This window comes from Mauremys mutica, chromosome 8 (assembly GCF_020497125.1).
Source record: "Mauremys mutica isolate MM-2020 ecotype Southern chromosome 8, ASM2049712v1, whole genome shotgun sequence".
In the NCBI taxonomy this organism is placed as follows: Eukaryota; Metazoa; Chordata; order Testudines; family Geoemydidae; genus Mauremys; species Mauremys mutica.
This window is the reverse complement of record NC_059079.1, coordinates 100,653,212-100,672,631: the sequence shown is the minus strand read 5'-3', so window position 1 is coordinate 100,672,631 and position 19,420 is coordinate 100,653,212. Positions and strand designations below refer to the sequence as shown.

General features: G+C 41.4%; 1 protein-coding gene across 1 annotated transcript in view; it reads left to right on the top strand.

Moving 5' to 3' along the window:
• The window catches only part of TRPC7 (transient receptor potential cation channel subfamily C member 7), a 364,174-nt gene that overhangs the window by 326,405 nt on the left and 18,349 nt on the right, over positions 1-19,420 (top strand). The window contains exons 7-8 of the mRNA XM_045026121.1: positions 2,202-2,435; positions 6,487-6,751. Coding sequence (XP_044882056.1) covers positions 2,202-2,435; positions 6,487-6,751 — 499 coding nt within the window. The remainder of the gene's footprint in view (positions 1-2,201; positions 2,436-6,486; positions 6,752-19,420) is intronic.

Sequence of the window (19,420 nt, the reverse complement as noted above, 5' to 3'; positions counted from 1 at the left end):
TACAGTGCAATTCAGCTCAGAGCCAGAACCAAGTGGGGCCAGAGCTACTGCAGACACAGGGCCTCGATGCTGAGGAACTTGCACCTGACCATGGATCCTTGAGATCTTGAGATCCCTACAGATCTCCAGGTAGTTGTATGGTCTATGGGCCATGCCATCTCTTTCTTCTGGAACAAAGCCTGTCCCCTGATACAAGAATGTGGGGGGAACTCCTCCAGAGGGAATCCAACATATTTCCTTCCCCCTGCATGGGTATTAACCCTACAGAGGACAAGCTGCATCTCCGTAAGGCCCTAAGGATTTGACAAGTAACACGAAAAACCATCAAAGAAAAAGAGCATCAACCACTGAGTAACCAGTCTGCTAATGACACATGCCAGAAGACTCTTGGGTACGCTGGCTGTGTCTGACTCATAACAGCAATGCTAATTACTGTCTTTTGTTTTATCAAAATGAAGCTGGTGGCTGAAAGAGGAAGACTGATAGCTTTGGCTGAAGCCTGGTATAGTTCTAAATTTCCCCAAGCAGCTGAGATACTATAACTGAGTAATGACTAGCTGGGTTGCATTGCTGGTGAACTTCCTCCTATCATATGAAGTGGTTCGGGAAAAAATTAAAATTCTTCTTAGTGTGTTAAATGTACTTTGTAAATAATCTGAATAGAGAGTCCAGAACCAAGACCCAGGATTCTGAGCCCCTCCAGGCCTGAATTTTGTTATGGGGTTGTCAGAGGATCTGAATTGTGCTGTTGGCTGTTGGGGAAACTCTTTATTAGACCTGGTCCTAACAGATAAAAATGAACTGATCACCAAACTATAAAATTAATGGTAGCTTAGTTACAAGTGATCATGATTAACCCTAACCCAGGATGGCCTGCGGATGGTCAATGTAAACAAACTGTCTTGCGGCCCGCCAGCAGATTATCGTGATGAGCCACTCGTTTATACATATCTACATGGGGAACAAATATTTATGAATGGACTCTTCAGTCTAGTAGTGAAAGGTGTAACACAATCCAATGGCTGGAAGTTGCAGCTAGATAAATTCAGACTGGAAATAAGGTGTACGTTTTTGACAGTGGGGATAATTAACCACTGGAACAATTTACCCAGGGTTGTGGTGGAATCTCCATCACTGATGCTTTTTAAATCAAGATGCTCTTCTAAAAGATCTGCTCTAGGAATTATTTTGGGGAAGTTCTATGACCAGTGTTATTCAGGAGGTCAGACTACTAAATGATCACATTGGTCCCTTCTGGCATCGCAATCCATAAATTTCTAAAATGAGCTGACTCCCTCCCCTCCACCCATGTCTTCCCCACAAACCCCTCAAAAAAAAAGGTGAAATGAACAACTCAGGCCCATCTCTAATTCAGAAGTTCTACATAGCACTAAGTTTGTTATCAAACTACTCCAATTCCATCTGAAGATCAAAGCAAAGACTTGTGAATTATGGATCAAAATGTAATGTGGATGAGCATTCCAACATGTAGAAGTTTATCTAAACTTCAAAATTTAACAAGAAGTTTCATGGAGAATGGACTTCCTCATGAGATATCTAGCACTTACTGTTACTGGTCACACTAGAATTAACTTTCCTCATATTATTATGACAGGTTCTGCTTCCCTTCCCAACTGGGAACTTGCAGAAAGCTACAACAATGTGTTTTCCCTCCCTTTTTGTGTGATGATGAAGGGCAGGAGGGAAATTCAAAGGAAACTTCCAGAAGGTTGGGTTTGTGTTCATTTTAGGAATGGAGACAGGTCTGGGAATTCAGAACTTTTCTCAAACAGTTGGATGAGACTTAATTCCATTAGACTACAGTGAGAGGGATTTTCTAAAGTTCTCAGTGCTCTCCTGAATCTGCTCCCACTGAAATCAGTGGGTGTTTTATCATTGCCTTCAACAGGAGCCACGTTAGGTCAGTATTGAGAACTTTGGACAATGCAACCCTATATGGACATGGAAGCCTTTTGGGTACCAGGCTGTACCTCCTTCAATGTTGGCATTTTTAAAGAACAAGCTTAAGAAAATATGCTCTAAACTGGTTACTCTAAGAAAATTCATTCCATTTGGGAGTTGGGGAATTATTAGCCCAAGAGTTCATTCCATTTCCAACTGCAACTGTTCTAAAGCCAGTAAAGAATGCACCTTGTAGATTTATTGTCTAAATATCCCATGTAAATATGTCTTTCCCTCAGGTATGATATGGTCAGAATGCAAAGAAATCTGGGAAGAGGGTCCACGCGAATATGTCATGCATCTTTGGAACCTGCTGGATTTTGGGATGCTATCTATCTTTGTGGCATCATTCACAGCAAGATTCATGGCTTTTCTCAAAGCAACTGAAGCACAACACTATGTAGACCAGTACGTCCAGGATGACGACCTCAGTAATGTCACCCTTCCCCCTGAGATTGCTTACTTTACTTATGGTAAGATGATTTTGAGGATTTAATCCTTCCTGTTCTTTCAGGCTAGTGTGTGTAGCAGTGCAAAATTAGAAGCTTGCTTCTTTTTTTACATTCATTAAGTTTTTCCAAATTAAAGCTGATTCTTCTTCTCAGATCTATCCATTCCAGCCAGATCAGTAAACAGCTAACATAAGCTAAAGAGGAACAGAGATCTAAGCTCCTCTCAGTCTCTGAACGTGTGCTGAGACCAGACTCAATCGTATCGTATGTTGACAAAATAACCCCGAGCAACTAATAATCATGAAACCAGAAGGGAATAAAATATAATTTAAATTACATATAAAGGAATCTGCTCTATTTTTCAAATATAAGAAGCACTCTGTGCTAATGAATGTGTGAGCTGGCAGCTTTATGGTCTTATCATTTGGCAGGTGGAACTCCAATTGAAGTCATGGAAATTCTACGTATAAAAAGCTGCAAGGACTGGGCTTTTAGTATAAAAAAAGGAACCACCTATTTGTAACAGTTTGTATGAAAAAAAGCTTCCCATTTACTTTGAGTTGTTGTTGCCATGCCTGCATATGTCTTTGATCTTATTCTGGATAGGCTAATATATTTTAGATCACTCCCATCAGTGGGTGATTAGGCATGGAACATCAGACTAGTAATATTGCATGCCTCCATTTAACGACTTTAGGTTACATATTCCCCTCCTAAGAAAAAAGAGCAGAGGAGGAACCAAGAAAGTGCATTCAGACGAAGATAAAATTAACAAAATAGTGTGCAAGAGTTTCCTTTGCTTTCATTCCTCAGTGACAATTTATGAGAACAGGCCAATATTTCCACATCTGAGAAACAATCTCTTGTCATATCGCATATGGAGGGTAACCTATGATCCCCTCAGTTGAACATTGCATTTCTGCACATATGAAGAGCAAAAACAAGTATGGGAGCAAATTTTGCTCAGACTTGTATCCAATAAAACCTTATGAATGATTTGTTGCCCAGAAAAGGAGCTAAATCCTTAGCAAATATTATCCATAACAGTGTTTGACCAGCTGTAATAGAAATATGCATGCAAAAATAAAATTTTTCTTTAACTTCTAATACATAGGTTTTAAATATTTGAGGGGCAATCATCAAAGGCACAAAGAGGAATTATTAGCCCAACTCTTATTGACTTTCAATAGGAGTTGACCATCTAAATTGTGCTTTGGGTGAAATCCTAGCCCCACGGAAGTCAGTGTACATTTTACCATTGATTTCATGGGGTCAGGATACCACTTTTAGTGCTTTGGAAAATCTTTACCTTGGAGTCTTCTTTTTTCTAAATAATAATGAGAATGGGAACAGCTGTTATATGCAGTTGACAAAATATTTCCTAGGATTCAAATGGTCCTTCCAAAGATTTGAAAAGTGAATTAAAACTTTGCCCTTAGGTTAGGGGTTGGATACACAGCATGGGGTCAAGCCCCCACATTCCTACCAAATTTAGAATTATCTGCCTAAAAATAACCCAAATCACTGATGGAAAAATGGATCAGATCCTCAGCTGGTGTCAATCAGAATAGCTTGCTCCATTGAAGTCAGTGGAGCAATGCTAATTTACAACAGCGAAAAGTTCTAGCCCTGTGTGCACAGTCATAATATTTACAAATAATTGCATTTTCAAACACAATATTTGGAGATAAGCTTCTCGCTCAATCACCGGACAAAATTTGATGACGCCTGAAATTGTTACATTCTGTTTTTCTTCTTTCTGGTTTGCTGCTGGGATATTGTAAAAAAGTCTTTTGTTATATGGTGAGGAGCTCCATCTTGTGGAAGCATTTTCTCATTTACAAACCTTTTGTCATTTTTACCCTTAGGAAGAACCTATAGAAAAAAAGTCAGGGCTGAGGGAGGGGGAGGAATTTTCCAGTTAATAATCTTTGGCTGATATTTAATCCAAATGTATTTTCTCACTGTGCTTGAAGAAGGATCTTTTTATATTTTATATATACACACATACATACCAGGGAGATTTCTATATAGTTCATCCATCACCAGATTATTATTTACCCAGGGCTTTTAGGAAGAGCTTTACAGAAAACTGTGATTTTTCCAGGCTACGTGTTCTCAGTTTTCACCACGTAATATGAGCATAAATTTATCAAAAACTTTAATCAACAAAATTTTAAATTATAATATGTGATAATCAAAAGCTTGTTACTACCTGAAGTTATATTTTAAAGTTTATTACAAAAACTTTCATGGCTTATATTTTTATAATACACACACAATTATTGTACATTTTTAAAAGTAATTGTAAGAATCAAGTGATTAGTCAGAATGTATCGAGCTGTTGTGTTTGATGATAGAGGTTGCATGCAAAATAAGTGTTAGTTGCTTTGTGGTAAATTGCAGTGTGAAGTCTATGTGTTGCTTTTCTTACAATTTTTTATTAGGCAGTCTTGTAAAATGAAGTGAAATAGCCTGTGCATAAACAATTCAATTATTATGTATGTACAATTAAATGTAAGTGTGTCTTTTTTATGTTCAGCTACTGTTTTGATCCTCAAGTGTTCAGGTCATATGCCTTACTTAAGGAGTTTGATACAGAAGTATTTATTATCACCTGAACATTTTTTTTGGGGGGGGAATCTAATTTGTACATTTATTTATTTTGCCTGGAGGGATAAACAAACTTGGATGATTTGCTTCTTACTTGGTTGTTGTTAAATATATGACTATCTAACTTTGAAAAAGAACAGAACCTCAGAAAACCACTTGCTTCTGCTTTTCAATGGAAACTAATGGTGTTAAATTATTTTCTAAATCTATTATCTCAAGTAAACACTAGAGAAATAAAGCTCATTGGGGTTTTTTCTCCAACATCAGAACTGTTTGCTGCAGTGTGATTAGATAATATATATTTTCCTTTCAATGTCTTTTAAAAAACTACAGGTGAAATCTTGGTCCCATTGAAATCAATGACAAAAATTCCCATTGACTTCAATGGGGCCGGTATTTTGCCTTACTAATTCTTGGTTCTAGAGTAATATATTTGTATTAAAAGTTAGTTATTTTTATTTCTGAACAATGGTTAATAAGGTAACAATTGGTTGTAAACTGATATAGAACAAACTATAAACTAATCTGAAAACATCCCCCCCACCCACACCCTTAATATTGACTAAATATAAACAGGCTATTAAAAGGGAAGTGTAGCCAGCCTTCTGCTTTATGTTCAGAACCAAACTTCACAGATATGCTGAAGGGAATACTCTGCTTCTTTTCATTTCAATTGGGTTCCTGCAAATAATACTCAGCTTTATTCCTGTGTCTTTAAATATGGCACATGTTTTAGTTCTGGGTCAAATGCCTTATATTCAATTATGAGTCTCAGTTCATGCAAAAGAACCCTTTGATACTCATATTCAAAAACAGGTAGATTAGACAACTGATTTGTATGCATATAGTATCAGCAAGGAACTTGTTAAAAAAATGGCTTGTCGGATTTTTTTAATTAAAAAAGTTAACACAATATAGATATATTAAAAGGTTTGGTCATTTGATTGGCTTTATCTGAACAAATCCAAACCTCTTTGGTCTAATCTCATGAGGACAGGTTTTGCCATGAGCTGTTTAGTCCTTGAAGGTTATGTTACATTTTGTGTATTTATATGGTGCTGTTAATTCAATAATTAAAAGCTGGAAATTTTCCCGTCAGTGTGATTCTGATCCACAATGACAAAACTCCCACTGACATCAGTTGGAGCAGGAGACGATGATGCATTGGATTGGGAGTCAGGGAATCTGGGTGCTAATTTCCAGTTCTGTCCCTGACTCTCTGTGAGCCTTGGGTAAATCACAGCAAACTTCCTGTGCCTCGGTTTCTCTAGCTGAAAAATGTGGCTAATCATTCCTATCCATCTTGGTAAAGCCCTGTGAGACCTGCAGATTCCTAGTAGATTCCTACACTTTTCCTTCCAGTCCTGGCCAGAACTGAGACCCAGGACCCTATTTTATGGGTCATTTATATTTCTAACATTTTCTGTTACTAATACCTTATATCTGTGTATTGTTTCAGCCAGGAACAAGTGGCTTCCCTCAGACCCTCAGATCATATCAGAAGGACTATATGCAATAGCTGTGGTACTCAGCTTCTCCCGCATCGCTTACATTCTTCCAGCCAATGAAAGCTTTGGCCCTCTTCAGATCTCTTTGGGAAGGACTGTGAAAGATATCTTCAAATTCATGGTCATCTTCATCATGGTGTTTGTTGCCTTCATGATTGGAATGTTCAACCTTTACTCTTACTACCTTGGTGCAAAATATAACCCAGCATTTACAACGTGAGTACCTAGGAACAGGAGGCTATATAGATTATACTTCTAGACCTAGTAGTATCCCTTACTGGGCTGCCTCATATGTAACCTGCATGCCTTCTGCGACTCGCGTCATTTGCACTATATGGCTGCATTGTTTAATTATTCCAAGTGGTGAAGAGGGCTCTAACGGCATGAATCCATTAGAGCCAATGAAAAGTGCTTGCCTAAAACCTTGTAATGTTTAATAAGCAGAAAGGACCCTCCATCCAAGCCCTCTTTTTTTCTTTCCCCCTAAATCCAATCCTCTCTGACCCACCCAGTCACTCAGTTCCTCCCCTCTTCCCCAGGATGCTTTTCCTTTACATTTTATCTCCCTCAGTGCACTACAAGGCCTGTTTTGGCTCTCAAAGTCCCTTTAACTTCACCATATATTTATGGTAGGGTCCCACTGAGTCTGGCAGTCTCTGCTAAGCCAGTTACTGCTGAGCTTGCAGGCTTTAAAATTTCCCTGGGTCAGAGGTGACCCAGAATATATTGCAGACTTCTGACATTCTTGACTCGATTACTGTTTGCCTGGGAGTGCTGCATCTTAGGCTACTGCTTCAATTGAATGGGGAGGTTCAGACTTTGGCTGGATAACCAGTAGTACAGCCTCCAGTTTTGATGTCATATCCCAGGTCTCTTTCAAAGAGCGTGCAGTCTGCAAAAAAGGAAACCCAGTAACTCAGAATCTGTTATTTCTAGGGTAAAACACAAGCAGGAACATGGTTTTTCGAGGTGAGTGGAAAGAGCAGAGGAAATTTTCATAACATTATCTTGACAGCAGTGAAAAAGAAATCCCTTTGTATTTTTACCTTTAAGAAGAGCGGTCAATACAGCAGGCCGTGGTGCGTTTGTGATCAGCACCGAAGGGATTAAACACCTAATTATCATCCAAAAGCTATTTCTGCCAAAGTGTATGGAAAATGATGAAGCAGTAAAATTGCACACGTTTTGCATCTGTAATTTCACACCCGCATGTGGCTGCTATGCAAGGCAACATGTATGGAAAGAACCACCTGTCTAACAAGTGCTATTGATGCATTTCCAAAAAAGCAATAAATAAATAACAGGGGGGAATATAAGACAGGGAGTTCCACATTCCCTAAATCAAGTGCATTTCTCAATAGAGAACACCGTGAAGACATGCATAATATCCTGCTAGCATATGGGCAAGATACAAGGAAAGATGCAGACTAGGTTGCTCATGATCTCCCTCTAGTGCCCATCTAATAAATCAACAACCTTGAAAAGCTGGAGGTTGTCTGCATTTTGTAATTGTTTGCTGTATATACTGTGTTACAGCTGCTTGAATGTTGCAACAAATCATTCCTCAAATAATGTACTTGAGTGGCTCTACAGTATGTGCAATGGCTGAATAATAGGACTGCAAGTGAGAAGTGGTTCCTCAAAATATGTCTGACTTTATTCAGGCTAAGCTATAATGTTTGATATCACACCTGTCTTTTGGAGACTAGATATGTGGTAACCAATTAGTAGTCGTATATGCCAGAATCTAATAACTGTGGGATACATAGTCCCATCATCATCAAAAATAGCAGGAAGGGAAACAGTGTTTGGAAAACACCATAGGAGTGAACTCACTGAGTTTCTAACTAATGCCCCTGTGGTAGAGTTTGGGGCCTCTTGCCATGCCCAACCCCACACATACTGGGGTGCAAGGAGAGGTGGCCTCTCCACACCTCTCTCCGGGCACTCACATCATCAGCATGGATCCCACAGGAGTTGTGCTGCTATTAGCTTCCCTAGCTATATACCCTCGAGGCAGAAAGCACAGAGTGGGAGTTGGTTTCAACTAGGGTTAATTCCCAGGTGCGCTTCCACTCGGAGTTGGCCACGTTATTCCCCAGGTCTGCTCTGACAGGCCCCCAAAGCCATGCGATGAAATGCTTACTTAAGCAGGTGTTTTGCCATTGACTTCAGCGGGGACAGGATTTCATCCATAAGAACATACATAAGAACGGCCATACTGGGTCAATCCAAAGGTCCATGTAGCCCAGTATCCTGTCTTCTGACAGTGGCCAATGCAAGGTGCCCCAGAAGGAGTGAACAGAACAGGTAATCATCAAGTGATCCATCCCTGTTGCCTATTCCCCAATTCTGGCAAACAGAGGCTAGGGACATCATCCCTGCTCATCCTGGCTAATAGCCACTAATGGACCTATCCTCCATGAATTTATCTAGTTCTTTTTTTAACCCTATTATAGACTTGGCCTTCACAACATCCTCTGGCAAGGAGTTCCACAGGTCATTGTGTGAAAAAAATACTTCCTTTTGTTTGTTTTAAACCTGCTGCCTATTAATTTCATTTGGTGGCCCTAGTTCTTGTTATGAAAAGGAGTAAATAACACTTCCTTATTTACTTTCTCCACCCCAGTCATGATTGTATAGACCTTGATCATATCCCACCTTTGTCGTCTCTTTTCCAAGCTGAAAAGTCCCAGTCTTATTAATCTCTCTTCATACAGCAGCTGTTCCAAATTGGCTCCCAAGGAGGAGAAGCAGTTTATCACAGTTGTCCCATTGCTTCCCTCAGAAAAGTCCTGAGGCCATTCCACCCCTGCTTGTGCTCCCATCTGTGATGCAAGACAGAGGAGAGTCGGAGGAATGCAATATAATGTTCTCCCCTTGTAGGTCTAACCTAATGATGCCACTTTAAGACAACCCCTGCAGTGACATTTAGTTGAGTAAATGTTTAAGTAAGTTGATACTGAAACACTAACCTAAGTCAAAGTAAACAGGACCTGGCATTTTGATGTGTTATTCATATACTATACTGTATTACGTAATGGATGGAGGGATGCCGCTGTTAGCCCCAATGTGAGGACCTTCCCAACTTAGTTTCTGTCTCGTATGAACTACAGATTCTTTCCAACATATAGGATCCAGCTGTATTACTGCACTATGTAGCATAACATATGCTTTATAAAGCAGAGTTTAAACTTTCTAATCAAAGAAAATATGCCTCCTAGGGTTCTTCTGTTGCCTCAGGATACATTTTAATGAAGGGATTTCCAGGGCTGGCTGCAAATACATTTCTCTGTTTCTAATAACAAGGTAAAAGAAAACTGAGTATGTAAAAGAAAACTGAGGAGACATGTTAATCATACAAATAGAAGACGATGCCCTTGAAATACAAGAGTTAATCAGTGGCTGAGTCAATATCTCCCCTGACTGCCTGGTGGAATAACAACCACCAGTTATGGTTCTCCATTGGTGCATGTTTCCAAAATAGTTGGCTAATTAATTTTAGGCCATCAGTGATGCAATATCATTGTGTAGCATTGCTATTTGCTGACAAGCTTAACTAACCATGAGGTTCTCATTATAAACCTTGCAGCATGTATTGTCACTTGAATGATGAACAAGCCTTGATTGAAATGGTGATTATTCCCTAGAGTAAAAATTACTTCCAGTAGTAAAGATTGCAGGATCAAGTTGTAACAAGGGAGCGTGGGTGATTGGGACATACCTGCCCAAAGGGGAAATAAAATAGTTTTCTTCTTTAAGTCTAGATCCTCTGGAGATTCCAAATACTCATCTATCTGCCCGGTAACGAGTTGGTATTGTTAGTAAACACCTATCAGAAGAACCCAAATAAGCCGTGTAAGAATTTGGAAGAGAAGTCAAAACTCAAATTAGGGTGTAAAAGTACCAAGTTACTAATTTAGGATAGCAGATTCATTACCAGCAGAGTAGAGGTGTGTGCTGTCTGAACATCTGATAATGCCACTGGAAGAAGTGCGTTGGCACTTTGAAAGTAACTGAGGACACTTACCGGTACGGGCGGGGCGGCTCCGGCCCCCAGAAGGGGCAGGGCCTCGGGCGGAAGGGGTGGGGCCGGGGTTCAGCATCCGCCAGCCAGCCCTGTCCCACGCTGCCTGGGACTCCCATATTGATTTAAAGGGTCTGGAGCCCCGGGCCCTTTTAAATCGCTGGCCCCAGGGCAGCTGCTCCTCCGCCCGTCGGTGGCCGGGTGGGGAAGGGGCAGGGGTTAAAGAGCTGCAGGGTCCTTTGCCGCAGCAGCGCTATAACGTTGCTGTGCCCTTCCCCCCACCCCAGCGGCAGGGGTGCAGCAATGTTAAAGCGCTGCCACAGCAAAGGACCATCCTTAAAGCTCTGCCGCGGCAGCACTTTAATGTCCCTGCCACTTTTGTCTCTCCTGTCGGTGGCTCTGCCAGTACAGACCCTACCAGCAGGGTCGCCAATGGGGGTGGGGAGAAGGAGGAGTGAAGGATGGTCCTTTGCTACAGCAGCTCTTTGAGAATCCTTAAAGCGCTGCCGCAGCAAAAGATTGTCCTTGTTGCTACCCCTTCCTCCCCCGTGTCGGCAGCCCTGGAGAGGCAAAAGGGGCAGGGACATTACAGCGCTTTAATGTGGGCTGGGTGTGGGCCGGTGCGAGTTCTTACCGGTATGGAGTACTGGCCCGTACCGGCTCACTTTCACCCCTGCCTGGATCCTACAACCTGATCCATTCAGAGAGACTGTCCCCATGGAATCCCCCTGGTGCTCTGCCCAGGCTAAAACGTACCCCTGAGCAGGTCAGATTGCAGGGTCAGGGATTCTGTTATCTTGCTCAGCAAATTTCAGTTAGCACTGTTAGGAAAATTCACATTGGCGAATATTCCTCCAACTTTGTTCCTAATGCTGTTCAGTTAGTAAGAGTAGATTTCCAGGCTCCCGTATTGCTGTTTCAGATTATTTTAATACCCTGGAGTGTGAAATATGTGATTAGTAAGGGAGATGTGCAGTCTTTTTTAAATAATGCATATACCGTACAGCTCAGGGATTAACATTCATCTTAGACCATTCTCAGACACTTTCACAAAGCTGGAAATCTTATGGTGTTTAGTCATAAACATATGTTGTTAATTTATACATATCAAGAATACGTTAGCATATGGGCCACTGTGTATCATGTAGACTTTTCCTTCAATATTTTACTGAGCTGTCAGTGAGTTCTGCTGCAGAATATGGTGGGTATTCACAAATGGCACTAACTGACTCATAAAGAAAAGGAGCAACAAATTATTGCAGCTGGGCAACTACTTTAAACAGCTTCTGTGAAAATTCACCTGGGAAAAAAAAAAAAAAAGTTTTTTCTTTTGCTGTGTTCATTACCCTTGTGTGGTTGTTGTGCAAATATTTCTTCAAATACATTTACTGGTAGGAATGTTTGTGAAAATAGAGGCTTTTAAGTGACTATAATAGAAAATTTACAGAAAGCAGATTTTGAACTTGAAAATGCAATTGCTTGCACTGGAAACTGATTCTAAGGGATATGTTCACCCAGTCACGAAATAGAAAAAGAACCACATGGTCTGCAGCTCAAATCAAAACTAACCTATTTCTCTGTCTTTTTGTTCTCTGTTTGCATGGGGCCCAGCACAACGGGATCCTAGTCCGTGACTATGGCTCCTAGGCACTGCTATAATAGTAATAGTAATTCAATGGGAGTTGGATTGTGGTCCCTACATAGGCTGAATATTGGATATCCACAATGAATTGCTTAACAGATCAAGAACTATTCAGTGATATTACTCAATGAATGATGCACACACTTGAGAAAATTATAAGCTTCTCATGGGCAACTTGTAAGCATCAAAAAGAAATTAAATTTGTCAAAAAAAGGACTATGAATTATTTGCTTAGCTCTACTAATTATTGTGGTTAGTGAATATCCAGAGTGACTTCAGTACTTGCTGCCTTGTGTGGTACTGCACCTTTCAAATCACATGTTCAGTTTTGTGGTCTTGTACTCTAAAGAACAGTGCACTCTAAACCACTGACTACATCAGTGGTTTATGAATCAGAGGTAGCATACAAAGGGTGCTATTGTCTCTGAAATGTGCATATTCCTTTTGCAGAAGGAACAAAATCTATGCTACTCCTGCTTAATTTTCGACTGCTAAATACAGAGTCTGTTTAGCTAACTGTATAACTGCAAAATATATTTTTAAACGCTTAATTTTTTCCCTTTTCAGACTTTTCATTGCAGTTTCTACAGATCATAGTTATGTTTATCTGTTCATTTTTTATGTTGTATACAGAACACAGTTGTTGAAACAGTCCATAATTGAGATCATGCTATATAAACAAAATTGAAATGGAAGCAGGACTGATTGCATTCATACTGCGTTCTGCATCACAAATCAGGCTGAAGCCTAGGGTTTTGTCTTCCCTGCACCTCCTAAAGAGAAATTCAATTCATTCAGTTCATTGTTTCATCATTACTTGGAGACTTTTCTTTTCATTTCCCTTCATTAAAATGCTACATTTTATAGAATATTGACTGTATTTCATGTTGGAGGAGCTAAGCACTTCCTACTCACGGAGAAGAGCTCAGTCTGAAAGGATGCCTTGAGCTTTCTTAACCAGGAGAGGAATACTGCAAGAGAGATTTATATGAAATCATGGTCTGGCGGGGAACCCCTCTGATGGAAAGAACAATAATGCTTAATCAAAGTCAGCATGCAACTAATCTCACATATTCTATGGATTCTAGTCTCTCCTTGATGCAAAAGCATAAAATTCCAGTTAGCTTTCATGGGAATAATGTGTGCACGGAGGGGAAAATAACCCCTGTGCATTGAAGTATATATTGAAACACATTAAAACAGGGGAAATAATATAGTGAAGTATCGTCGTTACAGCAAAAAACAGGAAACCAGCTCTCTCTAGGTTTCAGATTCTGCTTCAGGCCATGACTCACCACGTAAATTTGAGTAAATCACTAGATTTCTCTGTTCTTTGGTTTGCCCATCTGTAAGGAGGACAAAAGACCTTCTCCCTCACAGGGGTGGGGATCTTGGACTTTGTTAGTTACTGTCAGTGAAGCATGTTCAGAGCACTGATCAAAGGCAGTATAGAAAGTCAGAGTATTATTGTGTTTTACTTTAGATATTGATTAGAACTCTTCTTTAAATAGTCTCTCCATTGCTTCTTTTAACACTTTCAGTTACTGAAAGGAAAAAACTTGTGTTTCAACCCATGTATCAAAGACAAAAAACAGAGTTGGATCTTAACTACAGTATAATTAAAACGTTAAAATACCATCCTATTTTAAACACCTACATCACAGTAGCTGAGTGCATCAGATTCCTCATGTATTTATCCTGTGAGGTAGGGGAGCATCTATTTTATAGAGAGGAACTGAGGCACAAAATGACTGAGGGCCAGATTTTCAAAGTGTAGGTGCCTGAAGATGCAGGCAGACACCTAGTGGGATTTTCAAAAGTGGCTAAACAGATTAGGCTTCTAACTCCCATCGATTTCAATAGGTTCGGATTTAAAACAGTAAAATCAGTGGATGTTAGGAGCCCAACTGCTTAGGCACTTTTGAAAATCCCAGTGGGCATCAATCTGAGTCTTTAGGCACCTAAATACCTTTGAAAATCTGGCCCCAAGTGCATTTCCCAGGGTCACACAAGAAGTCTGTGGCAGAGCAGAGAAATAAACGAGAGTCTCCCAATTGTCAGGCTAGCACCATAACCACTGGATCCTTTTTACTCTCATTTTCATTAAGCAATTTCTTGCAGCCTAGTACTTTTTGGGGACAGTTGTGCCGCTAGGTTACAGAAGTCAGGGGTGCTTCTTCCAGGCTTTGTAAATAGAAAGACTCCCGTCAGTATTACTCATGAGTTCGAAAATGTTTTTATCATGACAAGTGAGCTAGACATTAACCCAGAAGCACAGAGAGCCTTGGTGCAGTGTGACGGGAATGGTGTTTCCAGAGCTGTGCCACACTCAGTGCTTTTGCTTGGAAGGAGGTTGTAAGAACTCTCTTAAGTTTAGTGCCACCTATATTTGCGCGTGCGCACACACAGAGACACACACACCATCCGTCAGCTTCCACTCCGTTATTACTAGCTCAGCCAAGGGGATCAACTGCACTAATGATTTGCCCTATGTTGGATCTGCTTCTTTCAGCCCTGAATCTCTCCCAAGATGTAGGCCCCGTAACAAGAGGGCTTTAGAACATACAGCGTGAAGGAAAGAATGAAAGAATCCATGACAAATGAAAACATAAACCTGGACCCAAAACCCTGGATCTAAACACACCTGAACTTCAGTGATATTCAGAATCTGGGGCCCCACTTCCCTTTTCCAGTGACTTGCTGTCAATATTTTAACTACGGGCACTGATAAAAATAACGTTCAACTTATGCTATGCTGAGGCCGAGGAACTATACAATTAGGCAGCATCCTGGAAGGGAGTGAACATGACAGAGGCGTTATTGCAGTCTTTTCTTAAATGTAATGATGGATTAATAAGGACCTCTTGGGAACCTCTCACATCCCTCTCCAGCATGTCACTGCTCCTTTCTCTACAACAGGGAAAATTACCCCCCCTTTCTTATATCAGAGGGGTAGCCGTGTTAGTCTGGTTCTGTAAAAGCAGCAAAGAATCCTGTGGCACCTTATAGACTAACAGACGTTTTGCAGCATGAGCTTTCGTGGGTGAATACCCACTTCTTCGGATGCAAGTGGTGGAAATTTCCTGGGGCAGGTATATATAAGCAAGCAAGAAGCAAGCTAGAGATAACGAGGTTAGATCAATCAGGGAGGATGAGGCCCTGTTCTAGCAGTTGAAGTGTGAAAACCAAGGGAGGAGAAACTGGTTCTGTAATTGGCAAGCCATTCACAGTCTTTGTTTAGTCCTGAGCTGATGGTGTCAAATTTGCAGATGAACTGGAGCTCAGCAGTTTCTCTTTGAAGTCTGGTCCTAAAGTTTTTTTGCTGTAGGATGGCCACCTTAAGATCTGCTATTGTGTGGCCAGGGAGGTTGAAGTGTTCTCCTACAGGTTTTTGTATATTGCCATTCCTAATGTCTGATTTGTGTCCATTTATCCTTTTCCTTAGAGATTGTCCAGTTTGGCCGATGTACATAGCAGAGGGGCATTGCTGGCATATGATGGCATATATTACATTGGTGGAAGTGCAGGTGAATGAACCGGTGATGTTGTGGCTGATCTGGTTTGGTCCTGTGATGGTGTTGCTGGTGTAGATATGTGGGCAGAGTTGGCATCGAGGTTTGTTGCATGGATTGGTTCCTGAGCTAGAGTTACTATGGTGCGGTGTGCAGTTGCTGGTGAGACTATGCTTCAGGTTGGCAGGTTGTCTGTGGGCGAAGACTGGTCTGCCACCCAAGGCCTTGAAAGTGTGGGATCATTGTCCAGGATGGGTTGTAGATCCCTGATGATGCGTTGTAGGGGTTTTAGCTGGGGACTGTATGTGATGGCCAGTGGAGTCCTGTTGGTTTCTTTCTTGGGTTTGTCTTCCAGTAGGAGGCTTCTGGGTACACGTCTGGCTCTATTGATCTGTTTCCTTATTTCCTCGTGTGGGTACTGTAGTCTTGAGAATGCTTGGTGGAGATTTTCTAGGTGTTGGTCTCTGTCTGCGGGGTTAGAGCAGATACGGTTGTACCTCAGTGCTTGGCTGTAGACAATGGATCTTGTGGTGTGTCCGGGATGGAAGCTGGAGGCATGAAGGTAGGCATAGCGGTCGGTAGGTTTTCGGTATAGGGTGGTGTTGATGTGACCATCACTTATTTGCACCGTGGTGTCTAGGAAGTGGACCTCCCGTGTAGATTGGTCCAGGCTGAGGTTGATGGAGGGGTGGAAGCTGTTGAAATCATGGTGGAATTTTTCCAGAGTCTCCTTCCCATGGGTCCAGATGATGAAGATGTCATCGATGTAGCGTAGGTAGAGAAGGGGCGTGAGTGGATGGGAGCTGAGGAAGCGTTGTTCCAGGTCGGCCATAAAAATATTGGCATATTGTGAGGCCATACGGGTGCCCATAGCAGTGCCACTGATCTGGAGATATATATTGTCAGCAAATTTGAAATAGTTGTGTGTGAGGATAAAGCCACAGAGCTCAGCAACCAGTTGTGCTGTGGCATCATCAGGGATACTGTTCCTGACAGCTTGTATTCCATCAGCGTGTGGGATGTTGGTGTAGAGAGCCTCTACATCCATGGTGGCCAGGATGGTGTTTTCTGGAAGGTCACCAATGCATTGTAGTTTCCTCAGGAAATCAGTGGTGTCACGGAGATAGCTGGGAGTGCTGGTAGCATAGGGTCTGAGTAGAGAGTCTACATATCCAGACAGTCCTTCAGTGAGAGTTCCAATGCCCGAGATGATGGGGCGTCCAGGATTTCCGGGTTTGTGAATCTTGGGTAGTAGAAAGAATAACCCTGGTCGGGGCTCTAAGGGTATGTTGATTAGTTCTGGTGTTAGTGTAGGGAGTGTCCTGAGTAGATGGTGCAGTTTCTTAGTGTATTCCTCAGTGGGATCTGAGGGAAGTAGCCTGTAAAATTTAGTATTGGAGAGTTGTCTGGCGGCCTCCTTTTGGTAGTCAGACCTGTTCATGATGACAACAGCACCTCCTTTATCAGCCTCTTTGATTATAATGTCAGGATGGTTTCTGAGGCTGTGGATGGCATTGCGTTCTGCACGACTTAGGTTGTGAGGCAAGCGATGTTGTTTTTCCACAATTTCTGCCTGTGCACGTCGGCGGAAGCATTCAATGTATAGGTCCAGACTGTCATTTCGACCCTCAGGAGGAGTCCATGTGGAGTTCTTCTTCTTGTACTGTTGGTGGGAGGGTAACTGTGTATCCGTGCGCTGTTCAGTGTTGTCCTGAAAGAATTCTTTGAGTCGGAGACGGCAAAAGTAGGCTTCCAGATCACTGCAGAACTGTATCATGTTGGTGGGGGTGGCAGGGCAGAAAGAGAGTCCCCGAGATAGGACAGACTGTTCTTCTGGGCTGAGTGTGTGGTTGGATAGATTGACGATATTGCTGGGTGGGTTAGGGGTACCACGGTTGTGGCCCCATGTGGCAGGTAGGAGTTTAGACAGCTTACAGTCCTTTTTCCTTTGTAGAGAGGTGAAGTGAGTAATGTAGATCTCCTGTCTTATTTTAGTGAAGTCCGTTTGTATGGAAGTTTGGTTATTGATGAGTCTCCAGGTTGGAGAGCTCTTTTTTGATGTTTTCCTGTTTGCTGTATAGGATGCTGATCAGGTGGTTCCTCAGTTTCTTCGATAGAGTATGGCATAATCTCTCACTGTGGTCTGTGTAGTATGTAGATAGTAGTGGATTTTTTACCTTTAGTCCATTAGGTATGATGTCCATCCGTTTGCATTTGGAAAGGAAGATGATATCTGTCTGTATTTGTGCAAGTTTCTTCATGAGGTTGATGGATTTCCACTCCATACAGCTAAATGCAGTGCCTTGCATGGTGTCAAGTATCAGAGGGGTAGCCGTGTTAGTCTGGTTCTGTAAAAGCCCCTTTCTTCTCCCCCCCCCCCCCCGCATCTGAGCATTCCTGAACACGGGAAAGTTGGATCTGGATTGAAATCCAGTCTGAGGGACTCAGGCCTATCTCCACACTGAAACAGTGGATCCACATTTGGGATGCACCAGGCTTATTGTTTTCTCACATCAGAGACAAGACCTTGGATATTGATGTTTTGCTGCGGATGGTTATGGAGGATAATTAGGAAATGCACAAATGTTGTTAGGTCAATCTTTCACCATCTCAGGAAAGGAACGCTCTGTTTCTATAACTAATTTGCTAGAATTCTTCATGAATCTTTTGTACTGCCACATCCACATACAGCCAGTAATTAAGTTTTCGGAGAGAACATGGCAATGTTCCAGCACAGAGGTTAATGCTAAAGTTGTGGAAAAGGAGCAGAGTTGACACATTGTATTAAAAATTGCCTGCAGGGTAGAAAACAAGTGGAACCTTTCCAAATTAAAAAAGAAGTTTAATTGCAGGTTGCTGCAAGGATCAAAGTTGGTGGTTACAGTCTTTTATTAGTTGGATAAGTGACAGATGACAGGCTTCTAAGCCAGAGTATTAGGCTCTATAAATGCAATTTAACTGGAAAGTGCAATATTTAATGGAATAAGCATTGGCCGGATTCTATTATTTAAGTACTCTGTCATATGGATGGCAGTTACCATGGTAGATCAATGCAAAGAACAAAAATAGGAGTATTAAAACAAGAGGAAATGTCTGCCATATGGAAAAGTGCCATAGCTTGATAACTTGGAAAGATGTTCCAACTACTGTACTCAGAAATCATAAACTCTGTCCAACATGTGCCTGAAGTGAGAGAACCTCTGATAATTTCTAGGTTTCATTTAGTATAAATGAAAGGGGTGGATAATATATTGACAGGCAACATGAATTTTTGGCAGAAGACTAGGAAGGCATGTGCTTATTGAGGTTCTAATCCCATGTAACATCTCTTTGAAACTCATAGGTCCAATTCCTCTGTTTGTTTGTGCAGCACCACTGAAGCCAGTGGAGTTATTCCCACAAAGAACATCACCCGTAAAGTTAATAAATTCACTACTGCTGAACTCAAGTGGAAGGAGATCGTATAATGGGCTGTGATACCGATAATACTTAGATGTTGCAGCTGTACATAATGCAACTGACCAGTGGTCTTTGCTATACTTTAAATGATAGTAATTAATTCGTTTTCCTGCTATGCCAGGTGTAATTGACACTGAAGGTCATGTAAAAGCTTATTATTTTCTGAGGGGAATTTGTGGTGAGTCTATAATCTGCTTTATAAAGTGATTTCTCAGGGTTAAGCTGCGTAGAAATATAAAACATTT